The sequence below is a fragment of the Scardinius erythrophthalmus genome (genome assembly GCF_964197995.2).
Source record: "Scardinius erythrophthalmus genome assembly, chromosome: 5".
Classification (NCBI taxonomy): Eukaryota; Metazoa; Chordata; class Actinopteri; order Cypriniformes; family Leuciscidae; genus Scardinius; species Scardinius erythrophthalmus.
Genome location: NC_138225.1, coordinates 11334123 through 11354433, shown reverse-complemented (window position 1 = coordinate 11354433; position 20311 = coordinate 11334123). Strand labels below are relative to the sequence as shown.

Below are 20311 nucleotides of genomic sequence, written 5' to 3'. Positions count from 1 at the left end.
AGTCCGTCTATCTCTCTCTCTCCGGCGATGGCCCTCTCTGAAGCAGCACGTCCAGATAGGCTGCCAGACGCAGCAGGGAGACCATCGATTCTCAATAACACCACTAATGACTGCACACTGCCTGACGCATGCTGCCATTACTTGAGGTGAGGGCCGGGACCGAGGGCAGGCCAGAGCGTGGCACGCCAGATGGAGCCAGTTAGGGATGGTTATGAGGATGAATTGTTTGTCAGTTGGGGAGAAGATAGATAGAGAGAGCAGAAGAATGAAATTGCACGTCAGAAAGACAGACAAAGATAGAGAGACTAGAGGGACAGTAACCTCTTGTCGTCTTATTTGCAGGACAGACCAACTTCGGTCTATTCTTTTTCAGTTTCTTTCACTACTTCTTCCTCGCCTTCTTGATCCATCCCTCATTAGCAGGCGTCACTCCCATTAATGAGTCCAGACCGCAGGTCAATACGGCACTAGCCTCAGAGTCAATACCAGTTACCTGCAACACAAACACTCAAAAGCTGCACTTGCAGAAAATCGATATCGTGTTGCAGACCTGTCCCATCACCACTCTCAGCCTACTCTCTACAGCAGTGCTGACATAAACGCTCTTTCCTGTGAACATATAGTGAATAGTGACTGGAGGATATTCAGCATAAACAGACTGAACAAAGGCTAATTGACATACAGACACTTTCTGAATTTTGTTTCCAAATTTTTTTGTTTTTTTGCAAAACATCTTCTAAAAAAAGCAATCCGGTTCTGTCATGCAAGGCCACCCAAAATTCAGTGGAAAATAATGTTTTGCATAAAGAAAATTAACCCTATTGTTCAAGGAATTTTTGCATTAACATTTAAATTGCAAAGTACATTTGTAAAATACAATTTGAAGTATGAATCATCTGCTGCACTGAATCTAATTTAATATGCTAATTAAAAATAAAATAAATACTTGAACAAAATATTTGGTAATATTATAAGACGAATCAGACACTTGTCTTGGTATTGTTGTAATAAGAATAACGTTTTCTTTCTCAATATAGGGTAAAATGTGCTTCATTGTCATGAAAATAAATGTGGAAGATGCACAAAAAACTACTTGTGACCTAGACATTTCTTAGTGAGATCAACCCATCCTTGTGTATGAAACATTGCACACTTCACCATCAACATTCAGCGAGTTTACTGAAGACTATAATTAAATAGCAGACAGGTATGCAGATATAAGGTCCAACCTTTATTCCATACATTTTTAAACCATGAATGTTCATTTTTTCACGCCTAAAGCTCTACTTGTTTTGTATACAAGAGTCTAAGAAAAACAACTGCACAACACCACAAGGTCGACAGAAAGAGTCTATTGCCACCCCAACCATTCCAATATGTTTCCCAGATGTCCAGGTTTTGTGGCTGGAGAAGTGTTGACTGCTAAAACAGTTCCTTTATGACCTGGAGGTTTATAGCTGTTTGTTTCATTGGCTCTTAATTGGACAAATGAATAACAGGTATCCAGGTTCTCACTGTAGAACTCCATTTTGACAACCGTCCAATCAGAACTCTCTTAATCCTCTTTGCATAGATTGCATTGCCATGACCGCACCCCCATTTGATTGGACAGCTCCGTCACCATGGTTTTCAACCTGGAAGTGGTTCTGTTTAATTTCATTGTTTTTTTAGAAACATTTAAAAAGCCTACCAAATGTACAATGTCATTTCGTTCCAAGTAATATCAACAAGATATTTACAATATCTTTAAATTTTACATAAACCAAACAAGAATATTGTAATGCATATTTGTCTGCATATCTCAAAAAACAAAAACAAAAAACTCCGAAATGTAACTTTGTACATGGTCAGCACTGAATATCTCCAGGTACCATAGAGCAAATCAACTGTCAAACAGTGAGTTCATACCAATTCAGATATGTAGACATCCATATCCTGCAGCTCACTAGGATAAATACAGGGCAGAGAACAAATGAAACTTAATGCAAATACATAAAAAATGTCTGTACATGAAGGATAGGAAATGTACAAACAAATTTCAGAACGTCTTTTCACTTGAAAACTGAAAAGGCATTGGATTAATAATATATTAATATCAAATTTCTGTTTGGTAGTTCACGTTTATGTCTTATATTCGGAGCTACCAAGAGATGGAGCTACCAACTCATTTCTTCAACTCCAATCAATTAAAAAAGCCGGCTGATGTGCTTGTTCCAAGATACAAATCTTTGTACAAATTACACATTTATTTATCGTTTACTCTACTTTGTGTGAAAATAAGTGCATGTTGCCTGTGTCCAACTCAAGTGAGGCATTTTCCTTCCTAGTACGTTACCGTGCCTCCACTTCTTTGGGGTTGCGTGACGGTGAGTACTCCCGAGGGTCCTGGGTGGTGATTGGCGTAGTCCGTCTTGGCGATGCTGGTCTGGCAGCACCAGAGGGTACCAGAGGTGGTGGGGCACTTAGTGCTGCAGTTGGGGGTGTCCGGTTAAGAAGTCCGTTATGTCCTGTTGAAGGGCTAAGCCTTGGGTACGGCATCCCACCAAGGTGTGACATAAATGGTGGCATGTGGGGTAAGTGTCCTTCGATGGGCGACTGGTGAAGTTGGTGAAGCCTTGCCCGATCCAGTTCCTCCCGTAAATGCATCCGTTCCCTTTCTTCAGCCTGTTGCCTCAGTCTCTCCTGTTCCCGCCGAACTTCCAGAAGGTGTTCATGGTGCGAGTAGTCATGTGGCTCCCGATCCCGATAGGCCCGTTCTGGATCATAGATACCAGGGAACCGGTGTCCAGGCTCAGAGCGAAGCTGGAAGTCCATGCGCCGCTGAAGGTCGAGGTTCCGGTAAGCCTCTCGTAGAGGATCCCAGGAGAACGCCGGATGTGGAAGGCGGTCTCGACCTGCTGCAAGAGGACTGACTCCCATAAAAGGTGCCATGCGGGTGCGTTCAAGCGCATTCAGACTTCCCATTTGATGCATGGCACTCAGAGTGAGTGGCAGTGAGTGTGGCATGGGGACTCCGTGAAGCGAGGCCGGTGTCGGAGGGTCATTACAGCGAGGAGATGGCGGAGGAGGCTGATGGGATAGTACAGGGTGGTGATGAGCTATTGGTGTTGTTTGATGAGGTGGAGGAGGGACTTGAGGCTTAGTGGCAGCTTCAGATCCAATCACCATCACGTCCTGCTCTTCCTTGCGTTCCTCCTTGATCTTCATGTCGTTCTTCACCTTGTGTAGCAGATCCCCTGAGCTGGTTTCCTTTCTATCCCTCTCACTTTCTTTAATCGGTAGCGGTTGTGGGATACCCATCTTGATTCCTGCATCGTTAAGGACATTTTTCGAGTAAGGAGAGGGCGATCGGTGAATGGATTTGAGAGAGTCATCTGAGGAACGCCTGTCTGTGATCTCCTTCCCTGGAGAACGACTTTCCTTCACCTTTATGTCTCCTAAAATGCCTGCCTCTCGCTGGCGCTCCAAATGCTCTTTCTCAGGCTCTCGGTTGCGGTCGGCACTGCCACTGCGGTGTCTGCCAGAGTCAGTCGAGTTCTGGCTATTTGAGCGGATCAGGTTGCTGATCTGGTAGCTAACTGGAGCGGAAGCTGGAGATGAGCGGTTTGAATGGCGATTACGATCTATAGAGTCTCTGCAACAGGAAAGAACCCATCATTAGTTGAATTAGTGGACAAAAAGAAGGCAAAATAAGATGCTTTGCTCCATGAAATCAGCAACACCAACCTGTCCTTTTCTTTCTCTTCTTTCCCAACAGAAGAGTCCCTTTTTTCTCTCTCCCTTTCTTTTTCTTTCTCGCGCTCCCGGTCTCTGTCTCTATCGTGGCTGTTTGCAGAGCTGCTTCTTTCTGCATCTGCAGATTTGGGCCACTGTGGAGGGGTCGGGAAGGAGGGCGGTGTACGGTGCAGCCGATTCCAGGTGTCGTGGTGAGGACTACTGAGACCATGCAGCCCTGGACCCTCTTTGGGTCCAAAAACACTGTTGGCCCCTGAAATAACAAGAAACATAACATCAGTGTATCAGATCACAGTCCAGTTCTATCAAGTTTCTGCATACACAAACAAAGGTTAATGGGATAGTTTCTTCTACAAATGGGGTACCAAGGGCTGCTTTTTAAGACTTTTCAGCAGAGAACAAATGAATGACCCAGCGGGCTCAAAAGCTATGAAAAGCAAAGCGTTCCATAGAGATTCTATTTCAATGCAATCAGTTTCACTAAAAGAACTCCCATTCAGCCAATGAAGGAAGAAGGGAGAGGAAATGAGATATGGCGAACCCCTACTTTGCAAGAAACTAATAAATGCAAGAGCAATGATAAACCAGTTGGGTTGCGAGTTTGAGTTGGGGTGTGAATTTGGCAAAGGCCTGTCTGCGGTAATGCCTGCCTCCCCCTGTTTCCCTTAACTCTCATTTTGCATTTGCAGCAAAGCTAAGTGCCTTTCTTTCATTCCCACCTCCTTTTTATTCCCTCTGCACTCTCTGTGGTCTACAGCTAAGCTGGGCTGCACTGAGCTGAGCTAGAGGCCGGGGGCCGGGGCTTACCGAGGGTTGGGTTGCCTAATCCACCGAAGGCACTGCTTGAAAGGTTGCTGAGGCCGCCAAAGGTACTGGAGCGACTGAATGGATCTGCAAAATGCCAAACAGGGATTAGCGACGCGGGGCCGGAGGTGCCCGACCATTCCAACCGGCTTTTCTCTTACAAGCCAGCTTTGTTTTTTGCGTCACTGTTACTGCTGCTATTCTAACTCCCTAAGGGTTGTTTATTTCTCCCAGTAAGATTGTTGGAGAGTGTTCACTGGCTGCGGATTAGGTAGCGAAAGGTGCTGGCATGAAGAGCGATACCTGATTGGAGTGCGCTGGCTAGGGACATTTTGAAATGTCTGATGTGGAAAATGATTAAGCGAAAGCTAGCAAAAAAGCTCATGTGTCTCCCATTTCCTCCAAAAGGTTATGTGATCCTTGCATCTACTTACCCCTTACCCCTATTAAGCTATGTATTAATACTTACCTTGCTAGGGATGAAGGATCCAAAATCATCCATGCAGTTGCATTAATATATAATCAAATTAAATACAAAACAAACAACCTCCGGCCCACAGAACTAAAAACACATTTCAGTGTTTTCTATGTGGGGCATGAATATAAATTCCTGAAGTCCAGGAATGGATTTTATGACTAATCCACAGTGTACTTAAATAAGTAAGCAGTCATTTAGCAAATGCTTTTATGCCAAGAAATTCACAATACACTAATTCACTTGAACAATCCCCCTTGGAGCAACCTAGAGTTAAGTGCTTTGCTCAAGGGCACAATAGTGATAAGTTCTTGACTCAGAAACCAGAAGCCTTCTGATTACCAGTCCTGAGCTTTAACTACTAGGCAACACCTCATCCAACTCTGCATTTTAGTTTTCTCTACATTTCCTTTGGGCCCCATGTGTTTACAAATTCAAATTGGAATGACTTGAGAGCTCACTGTGTGAAATCAGCATTCATCACTGAACTCAAATAACATATCTGATAGAAACTGTAGGGGAACACTATCTGAACGTTCTGAGTCCAGTAAAAAAGAAACGGTAGTAAAATATACTTGTACTGTATTTTGTTGTACAAATGGAAACAAAGGTTGAGTTTTGGTCAGAAAGGTGTGTGTGTGTGTGTTTGGGTGGTGGTGGGGGGGTAATTTGGTGAATAAAAGACATAAGAAATAATAATAATAAAAAACAGTAATTGTACACTGTATTATATCATTCTATTGCTTTATATTATATTTCGAAAATAAGTGTATTTTGTCTTGTGGTAATTTTTGCTTTTTTATACAGCATAATGATATAATATCTTAATGATTTTTGGCATAAATGAAAAATCGATAATTTTGACCCATGCAATGTATTGTTGCCACAAATTTACCCGTGCTACTTGTGACTGGTTTTGTGATCCAGGGTCACATATTAGATATTTTATTGGTAAAAAACATTTTAAAGTTGAGTTAAGGGTAAAATTAGAATATCTGACCCTTTGGGGAGACACTTCTGAGCCGACTGAGACCAGACTAATGCCTTAGAGTAGATCTTATATTTTATTTGACGAGAACAAAAACAAGGCTTTGAGGGATATTAGTACAGTTTTTCAATTTGTCATGTTATCTAAAGGTTCTACACTAGGCCATGACTGATATTTACAATATATATTTATATGTATATTTTTTACAATATATATTCGGAATTTGGTTTGGGAAAGACGTGGAAAGACGTGCTTTAATAGCTGAATGATCATCACTGAGGTGTGCAAGCACTACAACATATGGAACAGATTGCACATCTGCCATTCTTTGCCTTACGTTCGCATTAAATGAAAGTGATTTCAACATTAGATGAATGTATTAAATTTGAATTACAGAAGGACATAGTGAAGAAGAACTATTTAAAATGGTGGTTTACTTACACTTACCTGCCAAATGGCTAGGAGGCAGGAAGCCGGCGTGGTGAGGAGACGGCCCATAGGGTGAAGCAGCTGGATGTCCCGATCCTATAGAATATAGCAAACAGTTAAAAAAGCCAAACAGTTACATTTTTCACCACAACAGAAGTAGATGTAGTCTCTATATACTGTAAAATAAGACAAGAGACTAAGGTTAGTTTAAATACTTTCTCCTATTCCAGTTTAATGTGGAGAGACAACAAGAAGCCAACCTGGCTCAACCAATGGTGTGTTTAGAGGGAAACTGAGTAGTTTACCCAGACAATAAAAGGACAGTGATGTCTTAGATTGAGTGTTCAGGTTGCATTTCAAAGGGTCAACCGTCTATTCATATGTCATTTGTTAGTGCGTATCATTAATGAAGAAACCAATTACAAGCTCCTTCATGACACCACGCTGCATAATTACAATCCAAAGGGCAGACACGCTCTTGTTGCCCTTCAACAAAGAGCTACCAGTCAATTATATCAGGTAAAAGCATTTATATTCATGCCCGTAGCCCCAGCGTTGAGCCAAGACAACGTACAAAATAACAACATGCAAATGAGAAAATACAAATCCATGTTTATTATACTGGAGCAATACCAATAAAGATATTGCAGTATAATTTGCAAGATAAGATATAAATAATCCGTGAGGGGACTATCTTGATTGGATTATAAATATAGTTTATAAGTGAAATAAAAATCGCTTTTATATAAGTAATATCTTAAAGTGGTCAGATCTAGCAGTGATTTCAGCATCAGGCTTTCCCATAACAGCAGGAAAGGGAATTATTTACAGGAAGCGTTGTGTAACTGCAACTGTTTTTATCTAAAATTGTAATCTTTTTCATCTCAAGAATTTAAAGTAAATATGACATGGTTACACTCTATTACACTAAGTAGAATATTAGTAGACAGTAGCCGCGTTTCCATTAACCTTCAAATTGCGCAAATTGAAATTGCGAATTGAAAATACGCTTAATGGAAACACGTCAATTTCGGCAAAAACTCCCATTTATCGCCAAAAAGTTTTTATGCTCTCATGAGGTGGTTTTTCAGGCAATTTGAAAAAGGAATATTTCGCAAAACTGCAATGGAAACAGTTTTTGCACATTTACAGTCACCTGACTTAGAAGACGTGGTGTGTTTGAAGTCCATGTATAGCTACGCAAATAATAATAATTTTATATTATTTTATTATAACATTTAATAGGCTATATTTAGAAGACGCTTTTATGCAAAAAAGGAACAAAGCTGAGCGTGGAGCGCGCACTGCATGGCACGGAGGCGCTGGTGCGAACACTTGCACACTTTTCCTATCAATAGTGGAAACAACTTAAAATACTCTATCATTTCTGGTCATACAGAAAATAGTAATACATTATTCTCAACTACTTTTATTTGTGTAAACTCACAATAACAAGAAAACGCTGTGCTTTTGTAAAATAAAAGAAACAATCCGACGCACTTTCATGATCTCCGTAAACTGGAGCGCGAGAACTGAAACAAAATATAGCCTATGTAGGATAAAGCTTGAAATGTCCACTTTAAAATGAACAAATTCGAATCGAAAGCTAATACCTTCTGATTATGTAATCCATATGAAAGGTGCATTTCTCTCTAAAAGCGCATCTGCTTAACAGCGGAGATGGAGATGTGATTTTAGCCGACACTTAGAAAACAATAGTTTATTAATAATATTAATGGCTCTTCTCATTCAGCACTGCGGGAAAGACATCAATTCCAGTTTCTTATTTGGCCTTAGAAAACCAGTAAAATCGACATGTTTTCTATATTAATTTGTGAATATTTTAAATGTTTAATAAAGGGGCAAAAAGTCATAAACAAAAATCTGAAAATTCGTCGATATTTACATTTTTGCGCAGCAGTTGGTGTAGCCAGTTCAAATGAAAATTTTGGTGTTCAACTTTGCGTTTTAAAAAGACAACAACCGTTCATTTTTCGTTTTTCAATTAGGGGTTAAAAAAGGAAAAACAAATGGACACAAAAGTAGCCTACATGGATCGTTTGGACAGAATACGAGACAGAATTCTTTATTAAATTCATAAAAGAAACAATAATTAGCCTATAGGAATACTGGATTCTAAATCTCAAAGAAATGCCACAATCAAATCCAATTCCCTGCCATTAATGCTTGGACAACACGCCACGTCTACTTCCATTAATAATAATAATAATGTCTAATGCGGTGGCTGTGATATTATATCCAACGTCCGTTGCCGTGATTTTTGGAATGACTTATCGCAAGAGAAAAAAAGGACGTTTTAGTCGCATAACATCGGTTAATGGAAACGCCGTCATTTCGCAATAGTTTTTTATCGATATTTAGATAATATCGCAAAACATTTGCGCAAATCTGTAATGGAAACGCGGCTACTCTTAGAGTTAGGATTGGTAGGATAAGTTGACGTAGTTGCAATGTAACGTAAAGTGTATTTAGTAGAATATCTGCTGAGGGAGCATCCCAATAAAGTGTTGGCAGGTATTAAGCAGACAGTCTACTAATACTCTAATGTAGTTGCAAAGTTACTTATAGTTAGTAGAATGTCTAAAGTGGACCATTGAAATAAAGTGTTACCTGACATGTTGTTTGTTACTCATTTTACAGGACATTCAATAAGAAAAAAACTGTACGGTAGGATTAGATTTTCTGCATAACCTTGTGCATAATGAGACTAGGAATGTATACTGAGAGTAAATAGTCAAGTTTGATTTCATGTTAACTTTGGGAGTTTTCTTCACACACCTGTTGATGAGAAGAGGGGTCTGGCCAGGTCATGAGGGTAGGGGAACCCAGGGAACACGCCTGGAGCTGGAGGACGGCTGAATAGATCAAGTTTTCCATTCATGTCCAGTTTATGCGGGTCCAAGTGCATCTGCTTTTAAGGGACAAACATCATTTTGAGGTTATATTCAATGTGACTATGATATATGTGTACAACGTTTAAAAAGTACTATTTATTTCTTTATTTGTAAACCTTCCTTAGTGAGGGAAAGAAGTGTACTTATGCATTCTTGTACTTTGCTCACACTAAAGGCTACACAATATTAAAGAAAGAGACAAGGAAAGGTCCTTTCTGAACCTTTTCTTGATTTCCGAGAGAACTTACTTTCATCTTCTGCTGATGATGGTAGATCTGCCAGGCGATTTGAACATGCACAGCACACCATTTACCTGGCTTCTGCCATGAGCGAAGAAGACATTTCAAAGCATTAGTAAAAAGGCGGTAGCATTTAAGGTGTAAAATGCAGGGATTTGAAGGAAAATGAAAATTTGATGCTTACTCTTACTGAAGTCCTAAAAGGATCTGTTATCTGTTAGGAAAAGAAATAGAGAAAATAGAGAAAATAGAGAAAAGTTCAAGTTCATGAAATGCTGAAAACACCACAATCCTCATTAGTTTGTAATGGCTAATCTCTTAGCGGACGGCTTACCCTCGGGTCCTTCTGAAGGAGAGTGTGCGGGACAGTTCCTGGTCTTGCTGCAACATCAATAGGGTTTGAGGCCTGGAGAGAAAATGAAGACCTTTTTAGAAAAACTTAATGGAACATAGGCTAATGGAACAATGGACATTGAGGTCTGTTTCTTTACTGTTTTCAATTATGAACTGTTTAGAGATAGTACACTGCACTGCATGTTTGGCTGCTTGGTATGATGACTAATGTCTACCTGGCACAGAAAACAACTTAATCTTTAAACTGGATTAACTAGAAAAAACTGTAGCTTATCCAAATTTGAATTTTGCAAAATTCAAAAAGAGGTTTTGTGGCTTATAGTCTGTGTGTTAACTTTAAGGTAATCTACTGTGTGCTAGTTTAAAATTAACTTTTTGCAGAAATATGCATTTAAAAATGACTAGCAAATCATGGTTCATTGCTGTCATGTAACTAAAGCCTTTAGGCTATTTAATTAGAATATACGGCAATAAACTCAATGTTTTAAAAGGAAACATGTCAGCTCAGGAATCTGTGAATCATCATGGGTGTAGCCTAAAGTTGAAAACTTCACTTTAGTCCCAGGTTTCATGGATGCCACAGTCATTTATTCTAATAAACTTCCAGACTCGCTCTACCTTTGACTGGTAGCTAACATAATAGTGAGAGTTATTTGAGAAGTGCCAGGTAAAAACCATTACACACCAAGTGAGTGAAATCTATCTAACACACACATTGCAAAGACACACACACGCACACTAACCACCCTGCATAAGACCACAGTGCTAAGTCTTAAGTTAACACAAAAGCCTCCAGCAGGTTATTGAGCCTATGCCTCTTTGCATAATCCATTAGTGGAGAAAGTGGCAGTGGTAGATTTCTCCATCTGTCTGGAAATGAAGCTGTGTGGGATTTGAGAGCACTCTGAATACTAATGGTGAGGTGATGCTGGGCTCTAGATCAGGGGACATGCCACATTTCTACTCAATAGAGAGAACACAGAGAATGTAATGCTAACAATACCAGGGATACACAGGGAATGTTTTAAATACCTTGATAGAGGTTAACTGTTCATTTTTAATTGACACCTTCGTATCTGGACCCCTTTTTCTTATGACTTTGTCACTTTTATTATCAGCAAATGTAAAGATGTGACAGGAAATTACTGGGATAGAGAGAAGGGGACGGGTTTGAGACATGAGCCATCCCAGATTCAAATCTATCTCTCTTAATTTCGGTGCATCCTGTAAAATGTTGGAGAGGAAATTTAACTTCCAGTCTCATAACTGACAATACTTTAGACTAATCCTATGTTTCACAGAAATATTTTCAGGTTCATATGGCACCTGTAGAAAGCGTCGTTTTTTTTTTCTTACGCTTACAATTGTGTGATCACACTACCAGCCTTTTATGGGCCATATTTTTCAATTTTTTTGACATCTTAATCTCGTAAATATTCGAACCAACTACATGCTCTCTTTCTCGTTCTGCTCAAGTCAAAACAGTTTTGTCTACATTCCCACATGAAGTGTGTTAAGGTCTAACCTTTGGCTGGAAGGCGCCTTGCAATGAACTGAAGGGCCCTGAATGTGGAAGCAATGGAGGCATGCCCGGCATTGTTGGCGGGTAGGAGGGAAAGAACTGCAAAAAAAAAAAAAAACATGCAAAAACTTTACAAATAGGCATATGTCTCACAGTTAACATAATTGACAATCTGATTCATCCTCAGTCAAAGCAAGGGTAATGCAGTCAAAAAAATTCGGCACTTACATTTGAATGTCTCAAGAAAGGATTGTCCAGCTTTGGGGCGTACTTGTCGAACTGAGAGAGGGAGAGAGAAAGAGAGAGAGAGAGAGAGAGAGAGAGAGAGAGAGAGAGAGAGAGAGCGCAAATTAAAAACATATCAACTAAAATCAAAGGCATCTGTGACCAAAAACATGAGAGAGCTTTACTGCAGTGTGCTTACATAGTCAAATAAATAGCAGATGAAGCTCAAATAAATTACACCCTTTTAATAAAACAATTACACAGTAAAACAGCCATTCAATGTCACATGAAAGAAAACCACAGCAGCCGCAGCTGGCACAGGGTTCACAGAGCCGACTCGGAGTGTGGGAACACACTCACAAAAGAGTCCAACCAGATTGCTAAACAAATGAAAGGCACCCTTCACTTCCAATTAAATTGACGTGCCGTTCCTTTACAGTTTAGAAATACATATAGAACAGTAAATCTTTCAAGTCAAGTTCTAGTTAAACAGTGCAACTTGAGTGTAACTATAGCAATGTAACTACAGGATAGCAACTAGAAAAAGCATGTGAATGAGGCGAGATTCTGTATTTGATGAGTCAGGAAACAGCTGTAATGGTTTATGATCATTTTTAGACAGTTATATAAAATGTGATGGAAATAATGTCATAGCTTTAATCATTGTAATAAAACGCAAAAATGTTTAAAAATTTGTCTATAAACATTTAAAAAATCCATACTAAACTTTTTTACTATTTTACTACATTTTACTATTATGTTAATAAAACAAGTGTCATTCTAATTCAACTGGATCAAGTTTTTAGCCCTCCAAGTTCAAGTAATTTCTTTTACATAAACATACAAATCCTTTACAAACCCACTTATATAGTGTTGTTTCTACAGAAGCCTATCATCTTATGTCTCAGGTGATGGTAATAAAAGTGGATAAACTCATGTGTGAGAGTGTGGTTTCTATAAAAAGCAAGATGTCTTGAACCACAGCCCACTTATGATACAGACGACTTTACTGTATATTCCAACAGATCAGCATGCCATAAGCTGCTTTTATCCTGCATTGTATGAATGTGTGGTGATAATTAGCTTAAATCAAACACAAAAGTTTGCCCTGGCAGAGAAAATTGCTGATCTGGCTTCCAATTGCGCTTCTGTGATCCTTCTGAGGGCCGCACACCTGCTTTATGGTTAACACTTGCCGAGTAAATACAGCAAAGGTTTATAGTAGTCTATAAAAAAAACAGTGCTTCATAATTCACAGCCCCTGGGCCGTGTCAGAGCTTAATGACAAAAAGCTTTGGCAAATCAAGGCTCAATATTACATCTGTAAACAATTAAATCTTTATACAAGAAAAGCTAGGAGGAAGGGAAGAAAGAAAAGGAAACAAGAAAGACATTATATAAAGTGTGTTACTGTTCAAAGTCAACATGAAATGGCATTCGCTACCCACTTTACTTTCCTGACCGGACACATTTTCGAATGTAACAAAAGGTCGTTTTTTTCCTTTGTCAGTAAAGGATATTCCTTCTTTGGAATAACATACACCAATGAATAATGCACAATAAGACCAGGAACATGCATAAAGGAAGTAAATTGGGTTATTTTTTTCATCTCATGTTGACTTAAAAATTTAAACACAACATTTCTTTCTTATGCATACACTCTTAAACCAAATCAATCATCAGTGTATTTGTCAGTAGAAAACATCACATTTAAATCACATGGTGTTAAAAGAAATTCAACAATAGCAGGTTGACAAGACTTGCATCTCGTAAAACATTCGAGGAAGGTCATTCAGTATTCAGATTCATCGCTATTTCAGTGTTTCGATTTCTGATGATGAAACCGTTCTGTAACCCATAAAAGAATCCAAACAGCAAACTACAAACATATGGCATGTTTTAAGCTAATATGCAAACAGATTTTAATCTTTGGAGATGGTAATCTACAGAATGAGTCAAAAACGCTTTACATTTCATCTAGTGCTCTGACATAATATCTTTTGGATTGGTCGACAGCAGCGATAGTATGCAGATAAGACGCTCTCGTTCCTGTTTGAATACGTTTCAGAAATCTGAATGCATTTTATATGGCTAGCTAACTTTGAGGAGCTGAATTGATCTGATTACAGGCTGCCAAAGTTTGCCTTTAATAGCCTCTTTGCACACGGAAGCAATTACGCTTTATCAAAACAACCCCGTTGATGTCATGACTTTCATCTATGGTGAGGTCATTATGTTTTGACCACATGCTTTGAATGTGTCACATAGAATGAGCTCTGTCTGTACCTCAGTCACGCCATAAGACTCTGTCTGCCTCCTGTTTTTCTCAAACAGCCCCCGGCACTCAGAAACATCACCATTCGGCTCATATGAAAGCAATAAAACATCTCTGGCTCACACTATAAAAGCGCAATGAGTACGGCATGTCAACATGGCAGCAAAAAGGGTTTTTATTAGGGAAAGAGCTATAATATTTGTGGTTGTCATGGGACAATTGTTTATCTTGTTAGGATGATGGGTATCGCTTATGTCACTGAGATGGTGCTGTAAAACTGTTTCAACCCTTTGGCCTCTGTTTAAGATCTGGCCTGGTTCATGATAAGCCTTAAGCCTCAGTAGTGGGTTGTAAACTCTATTACTTATTACACAACAATTAGTTCCGGTGCGCTATTAGGATTGGATGAACACAGTTCCGCTTCACAGTTTGCATCAGTCGGCTTGTCAGTGTTTGCAATGTTCCCAAAAGGCTGCCAGTCTGTGCGTTGCTCCCTTACATTGAACTGTTTTCGTGAAAGGAGCAACAATAGACGAAATAACGTGCCATATATGCCAAATGTAAGTTACTCGTGCTGTTAGTGTCTGAATATCAGCACGACAGTGTAATGCGGCCATGCTGGTATTCAATACGTCAACACGATAGTGAGAGTCAATTGCTGGAAGAATATGATGGCCGCATAGAAAGGGCTCGTTTTGAATAGGTTGGAGAATTTTAAGGGGGAATAGGGAGGTAAGGAAGGGAGTAAAATCTATCCGTTTTTTACTTATCCTCACATTTCTGGCTGGGGTACGCACCATTGGAGGTGCAGTGGGCGGCCCAATGATGGCTGCCGGGGGCAGACTGGCAGGGAAAGGCGTAAAGGTGTGCTGATGCGTGTGTTGGTGCTGGTGCATATGCTGATGTTGGTGAAACTCAGCCCGGAGGAGCGACACAGGGCCCAACGGCGACCCTGTCGCCCCTGGAGCCGACCCCCGACCTCGCTCTGAACTCTGAACCAGGAAGCGGTTGTTCAGCTCCTGCCGCAGAAGATCATGCTCTGCAAGAAAGGAGAGCGAAGGGAAAAAGGAGGGAAAGGGGGGAGATGGGGAAGACACGGGAGGGAAAAGAAAAAAAAGGCAAGGGCGGCCAGTGAGTTTTCACAACAGCGGTAGGAAGAAGCGAAAGAGGGTAGTCACCTGGCTTTCTCTGTTTCTCCAATTCAAGGTGTGAGGGTTTTCTACGTGAGGACTCATTGGTGGAGGTAAGAGAGTTGCCTGTGACAATGTGCCAATCAGAATCCCCGAATGAGGCTGGCAATACATGATTGGTTGGTTGAAAGATATCAACAGGCTGGTATCTAAAGACAAGAGAGAACCAAGAGTCACCTCAGCAGAAAACACACACACACTTGCCTCGACATACACAAACTCTTATACTGACTTAAAGGAAGAGTTCACCCCAAAAAGAAAAATGATCACCCTCATCACCCAAACCTGTATGAATTACTTTCATCTGTGGAATTTTGAACACATATATAAGTAAATATTACAATAAATAAAAATAAATGTGTGTTCCCCAAAAGAAACAAATGCATACAGGTTTGCATTCAAATTTTTCATTTTTGGGTAAAATATTCCTTTAAGACCCTTTTTAATGTTTAAAAAAAATCTCTCAGCACTTGCTTGATGCTTTTAAAAGACATCAATATATACTTTTAATTTAAGAGTCTACACTTGGTTTCTTACAATAAACTAAGATATGTTTTTAGTGATGGCAGCTAAAGAAAGGATGACACTGTAGATGCTAACTGCATGTTAAAATAAACTATTTTTTTTCTTAAATACCTTTCATTCTAAACTTGATCCTTAGATTTCGATCAGCATGTCGCACTAAACTGTCTGGAATTGGCGTCTAAAAGCCAATAATCAACAAAAAGATTACACTTACCGTACAAGGAAAGGCAGAGATGGAGAGGACAGGTATAATTTTTCAAAATGTTTGCATATAGTATATATTGTATCAAACAAGGCATTTAAAAACTGACATAATTGTCAAAGGTGCCTTTTTGAGGCTCCAGGATCCAAATATGAGAAAAGAACAGTGTAGCTGACATCCTTCTTTATTACAGGTATCATATACTGTAGAAACTGGACCAACTGGATATAAGTCAAATTTTTCACATGCTGACCCCTGATGCGTGCCTCATCTCGTCTCGCACTTGAACAATCTTGAAAAGAATGTGATTTAAAGGGCAGTTCTGTTGTTACTGAGTACTGTGCCTGTAAAGCTGTCTTTAACACAGGTTATTTGTCAACAAGCAGAGGAATTTTATACCGAGCAATTAAAGTACAGTAACTGCAGGAACAGTCACTAGATTTGTGGGGACCAAATTTGTGCAAATTTAAGGCTAGTATTACAATATGCTAATTTAAGTCTTCAAAATGGGATAAATGTAATACACAAGATGGATAAACAATGTTTATATTTTTGTGGTATCACATACCTTTAATTTTATAGGTCCAAGTTTTTAAAAAAAAGCACACTCTTAGGGCACTAGAAAAACTACAACAGAGTGTTTGAGGAACAGAAATGCATTAAATGTATTCTGCAGGTCTGGTAAAAAGTTGGTAAAAACTGGACCCTCCGTTCTCATTGGTCATTGGATGCTGATGTCAGAGTAAAAGTTTAAATTTTTTTACCATCACTTCTGCAAACATTTCAATTGTTCCTCTACATCCTTGAAAGGCACCTTTACAAATTGAAATCAGTGGATTTGCAGATTTATTTAGTGTAGCGTAAACTCTAATGTGTACACACCCATGTGCAAATTCAATATTTTATATCTATTTGTTATATTGAAGGACTGATGGAACCTACTGGTTGTCAAAAATATGTTCAAATCTCACATCAACTACACCATAAAAAGTTTACATCTCAGAGAGGGGATTTTTTTTTTTTTTTTTTACCTGGATAGGGTGGTCCGGCAGGGTGTCCTGGCACCACCAGGCTGTTGGTCGGAGGAGGCAGTGTAGCGGGGTTGGCGAACATGGCCGGATGGCTGGAGATGTGAGAGGGCGAGTGAAGGGAGTAGTGGGAGGAAGGCAGACCGGCTATGGAGAGAGGAAGTGGAGGAGCAGGAGACGGGAGGCCGCGGAGATGATGAGGGGAGTGAGACAGGTGGTGTTTGGGAGGAAGATTGGAAGGGTTGTTGCTGTGATTACAAAAGAAAGACAGGATATAAGAAGCAATATTCATATTAGGACAGTTTATGAACTTAAAGCTGTCATGAAGTTCAAATATAACTGTTGAATTTTCCGTTTTTTTTTATTACAAAATAAAATGTGATTTTTTTTTACCTGAAAACATAACGTTTAATTACATATACATATGTACATATATTTATAAATATGGTCAGAATTACTGGCACCCTTGGCAAATATGATCAAATATGGCTGTGAATGATCTGCATGTAACCTTTCATTGAATTAAAACAATTGAATGTGTGTGTGTGTGTGTGGTGGGGGGGTGGAATCACATTATCAAATCAATGATTTTCTCCAAAACACATTGGCCAAAATTATTGGCACCCCTAGAAAATCTTCTGAGTAAAATATATCTGAAGAATATTCCCATTCATGTTTACATTTTTTAGCAACCAAACAGGGACTAGGTGACTAGGAACATAAAAAATTGGTTGTTGAGCTTCACAAAAAAATAAAATAAAAAATTCCCATTTCCACCATCAGGGCAATAATTAAGAAGTTCTAATCAACTAAAGATGTTACAAATCTAACTGGAAGAGGATGCGTGTCTATATTGTCTTAATGCTCAGCGAGGAGGACAGTTTGAGTAAAAGTATTCTAAAAAAAAATATTACTAACCTGATGTCGTGAAGACTGCTGTAAGGCGAAGGATGATGATGATGATGACTGATGATTGGCCGGCTGTGGTGTGACGGGGGTGGGAGTCTGTGCTCCAGTGAATGTGATTGGTTCCTCAGGAGGGGAGGGGTTGGGATATGGGGCACAGATTCCTTCTTGATACTGAGAGGGTTTGGGGAGATAGGGTGAGGTCTAGGCGGGGGGGCTGCCGCCGCAGCAGGGGCAGGAGACCCCGTAGGGGGCGACGCAGGAGTCGGACTTGAGATCGGCGGGACAAACGAAACGTCGTTACTCTGTTCCTGGCTACGCTGAAGGCCAGACACTTTGGTCGAGCTGGAAGTTTTGGACCCGAGATTCTCATTCGTTGGCGTAACTAGAAAGAAAGAAAGACAAAACAGAGATTATTTTTTATTTAATAGTCACTATATTTAATTCGGATGTCAAATGCAGTTTAGATGCTTTAATTGATGTAGCTGGGGTAAAGAGTGTGGTCTTCAACTGTAAAGGTTCATTCACACCAAGAGCGATAACTATTAAGATAGCTATAACTATATCAGCATCCATACAAACGCACAATACCGTTCTGTTAATTAGAAGTACACAATGCAGTTATGTTGTCTGCCGCTTTAAATGCTCAAGCTATTTAAAAGGTAGGGCAGGATAGATTCTAATTGGCTGTCAATGTTTTTATTATTCATCATCTGGGAAAAAAAAAATCTGAAAGTGATATCAATCATTCCTCTGTGAGGTAATCATTATAGTTGTGGTAAAGAACTTCCAGATTTTCATAGAATTAGAATGATTATTTAAACTGTCTTTGGTGTGAATGGGCCTTAATCCTGCCTTTATTGACAGTATTTGGAAACAAATCACAAACCACACTCAATACAAAACGCCCCCTCAAAGCAACAGATAATTTGACCCATACTGAGTGGATTTTGTCGACACCATAGGACAGGGAAAGCACCACAGGGTTGTTTTTTTGTGGCTCAGGTGCATGCAAGCATCTCAAATCAAATGTGCATGCAGTTTGGCACAGCTGAAGACATGTAACCTATAGCGTGGGATTGGTTTGCCAATCCATCCATTAGTTTGCAGCAGGGTGAACAGAATCCAGCTGCGATGCCTTCTCTGCTCACTGTGCATAATGCTGGCATACACCATGACACCAAATACATCCACATCTGTCTGACTGTCTTCCTCTCTGCGCCTCATCTCTCTTATCTCCCCTTTATCGTTTTATCCCAGGTTCCTTTTCTTTCTGTATTTCTTTCTCTCTCCATGGGTTTTATGAAGTGTTTAATCAGGTCATTTTCATGCTTGACTATAATCAGATGATCCAATTTTCTGCAAGCAATCCAGTCAGAATGAATAAATCAGAGCTAATTAAAGTTAAATGCCGTTCCCATTCATAGATTTACAGAGCACACAGTCTGCCATGAAATAATTATGTTTCAATTGTGCTGTGAAAAGGGATCATGCACCCTTTATACTGGTCTTTCAGAGTCCCCCTAGCTCACTCTCTCTTTTTCACAAGATATTTCCAGGGATTTCAGTAACACTGCCACAGTCTTTGTACAGAGGAACTTCTGCTTTTGCTCAGTTAATCAGAGTGCAGTGCAAAAAAGAAGCTTTTACACTAAGCATTCTACAGACTATAATGTTTCAAAATGTAAAAGCGGTAACACTTTATTTTGATGGTCCCTTTTGAACATTCTGTTGACTTCAAGTAACTTTGCAACTACATGTCAACTAACTCTCGTTAGAGTATTAGTAGACTGTCTGCTTAATATCTGCTAACTCTTTATTGTAATGGTCCTCCAACAAACATTCTACTGACTATAAGTAACTTATAAGCAACTACATGTCAACATATTCTAACCCTAACCCAACCAGTCTACTTATACTCCACTAACACTCTAGTGAGAGTTAGTTGACATGTAGGTGCAATGTTACTTATAGTCAACAGAATGTGTTAAAGGGACCGTCAAAATAAAGTGAAACCGTAAAAAAAACAGTAAAATAATCAAGGGGTTAGAAAAGGAAGGTTCACCATAAAGTCATCTATAAATATCCAAATTCAATACAACAGCTAGTGTACATACACATATAAATATAATATTTATAAATGCATATCAGCCATCACTAATCTGAATAAATGTTTTACACTAAATATTATAGAATTTGAATACAAGCCAATTATTGCGTATTGATCTCAACACTGAAAAAAGTGATGGCTTATTGACCAGAATCTAGAAGTCGGTGCATTCCTAGAGCAAACACCTGTTTCAACAATCACATAAGTCTATTCTACTGGCAATAGTGCTAGAAAAGAACACAGAAAGGAAAGATGGAGAGGTAGAGAGTAATTTAAGACAACATCTTCCCAAGGCCACTAATTAGCCCATTTAATGCAGTCCTCACTCATAACAGCTTAGTGCAACCTCAAACAAAGACTCTGAAAGCTTGCAGCACACATACTCTCTC

General features: G+C 39.5%; 1 protein-coding gene across 8 annotated transcripts in view; it reads right to left on the bottom strand.

The window, feature by feature from the left end:
- Positions 1–1209: 1209 nt before the first annotated feature.
- fbrsl1 (fibrosin-like 1) overlaps positions 1210–20311 on the bottom strand; it is a 317505-nt gene continuing 298403 nt past the window's right edge. For 4 of the 8 annotated variants that reach the window (XM_081366868.1, XM_081366870.1, XM_081366871.1 and 1 more), the window contains 13 exons: positions 17825–18197; positions 16910–17154; positions 15140–15300; positions 11690–11740; positions 11465–11560; positions 9920–9991; positions 9770–9799; positions 9595–9666; positions 9231–9363; positions 6444–6527; positions 4543–4626; positions 3727–3988; positions 1211–3634 (listed from right to left, as the gene is read on the bottom strand). In XM_081366868.1, the coding sequence (XP_081222994.1) occupies positions 2332–3634; positions 3727–3988; positions 4543–4626; positions 6444–6527; positions 9231–9363; positions 9595–9666; positions 9770–9799; positions 9920–9991; positions 11465–11560; positions 11690–11740; positions 15140–15300; positions 16910–17154; positions 17825–18197 (2966 nt within the window). In that variant the 3' untranslated portion in view covers positions 1211–2331. Of the gene's footprint in view, positions 3635–3726; positions 3989–4542; positions 4627–6443; positions 6528–9230; positions 9364–9594; positions 9667–9769; positions 9800–9919; positions 9992–11464; positions 11561–11689; positions 11741–14737; positions 15001–15139; positions 15301–16909; positions 17155–17824; positions 18198–20311 lie in introns of all 8 variants that reach the window. The other 4 variants (XM_081366875.1, XM_081366869.1, XM_081366873.1 and 1 more) reach the window with 4 other exon arrangements.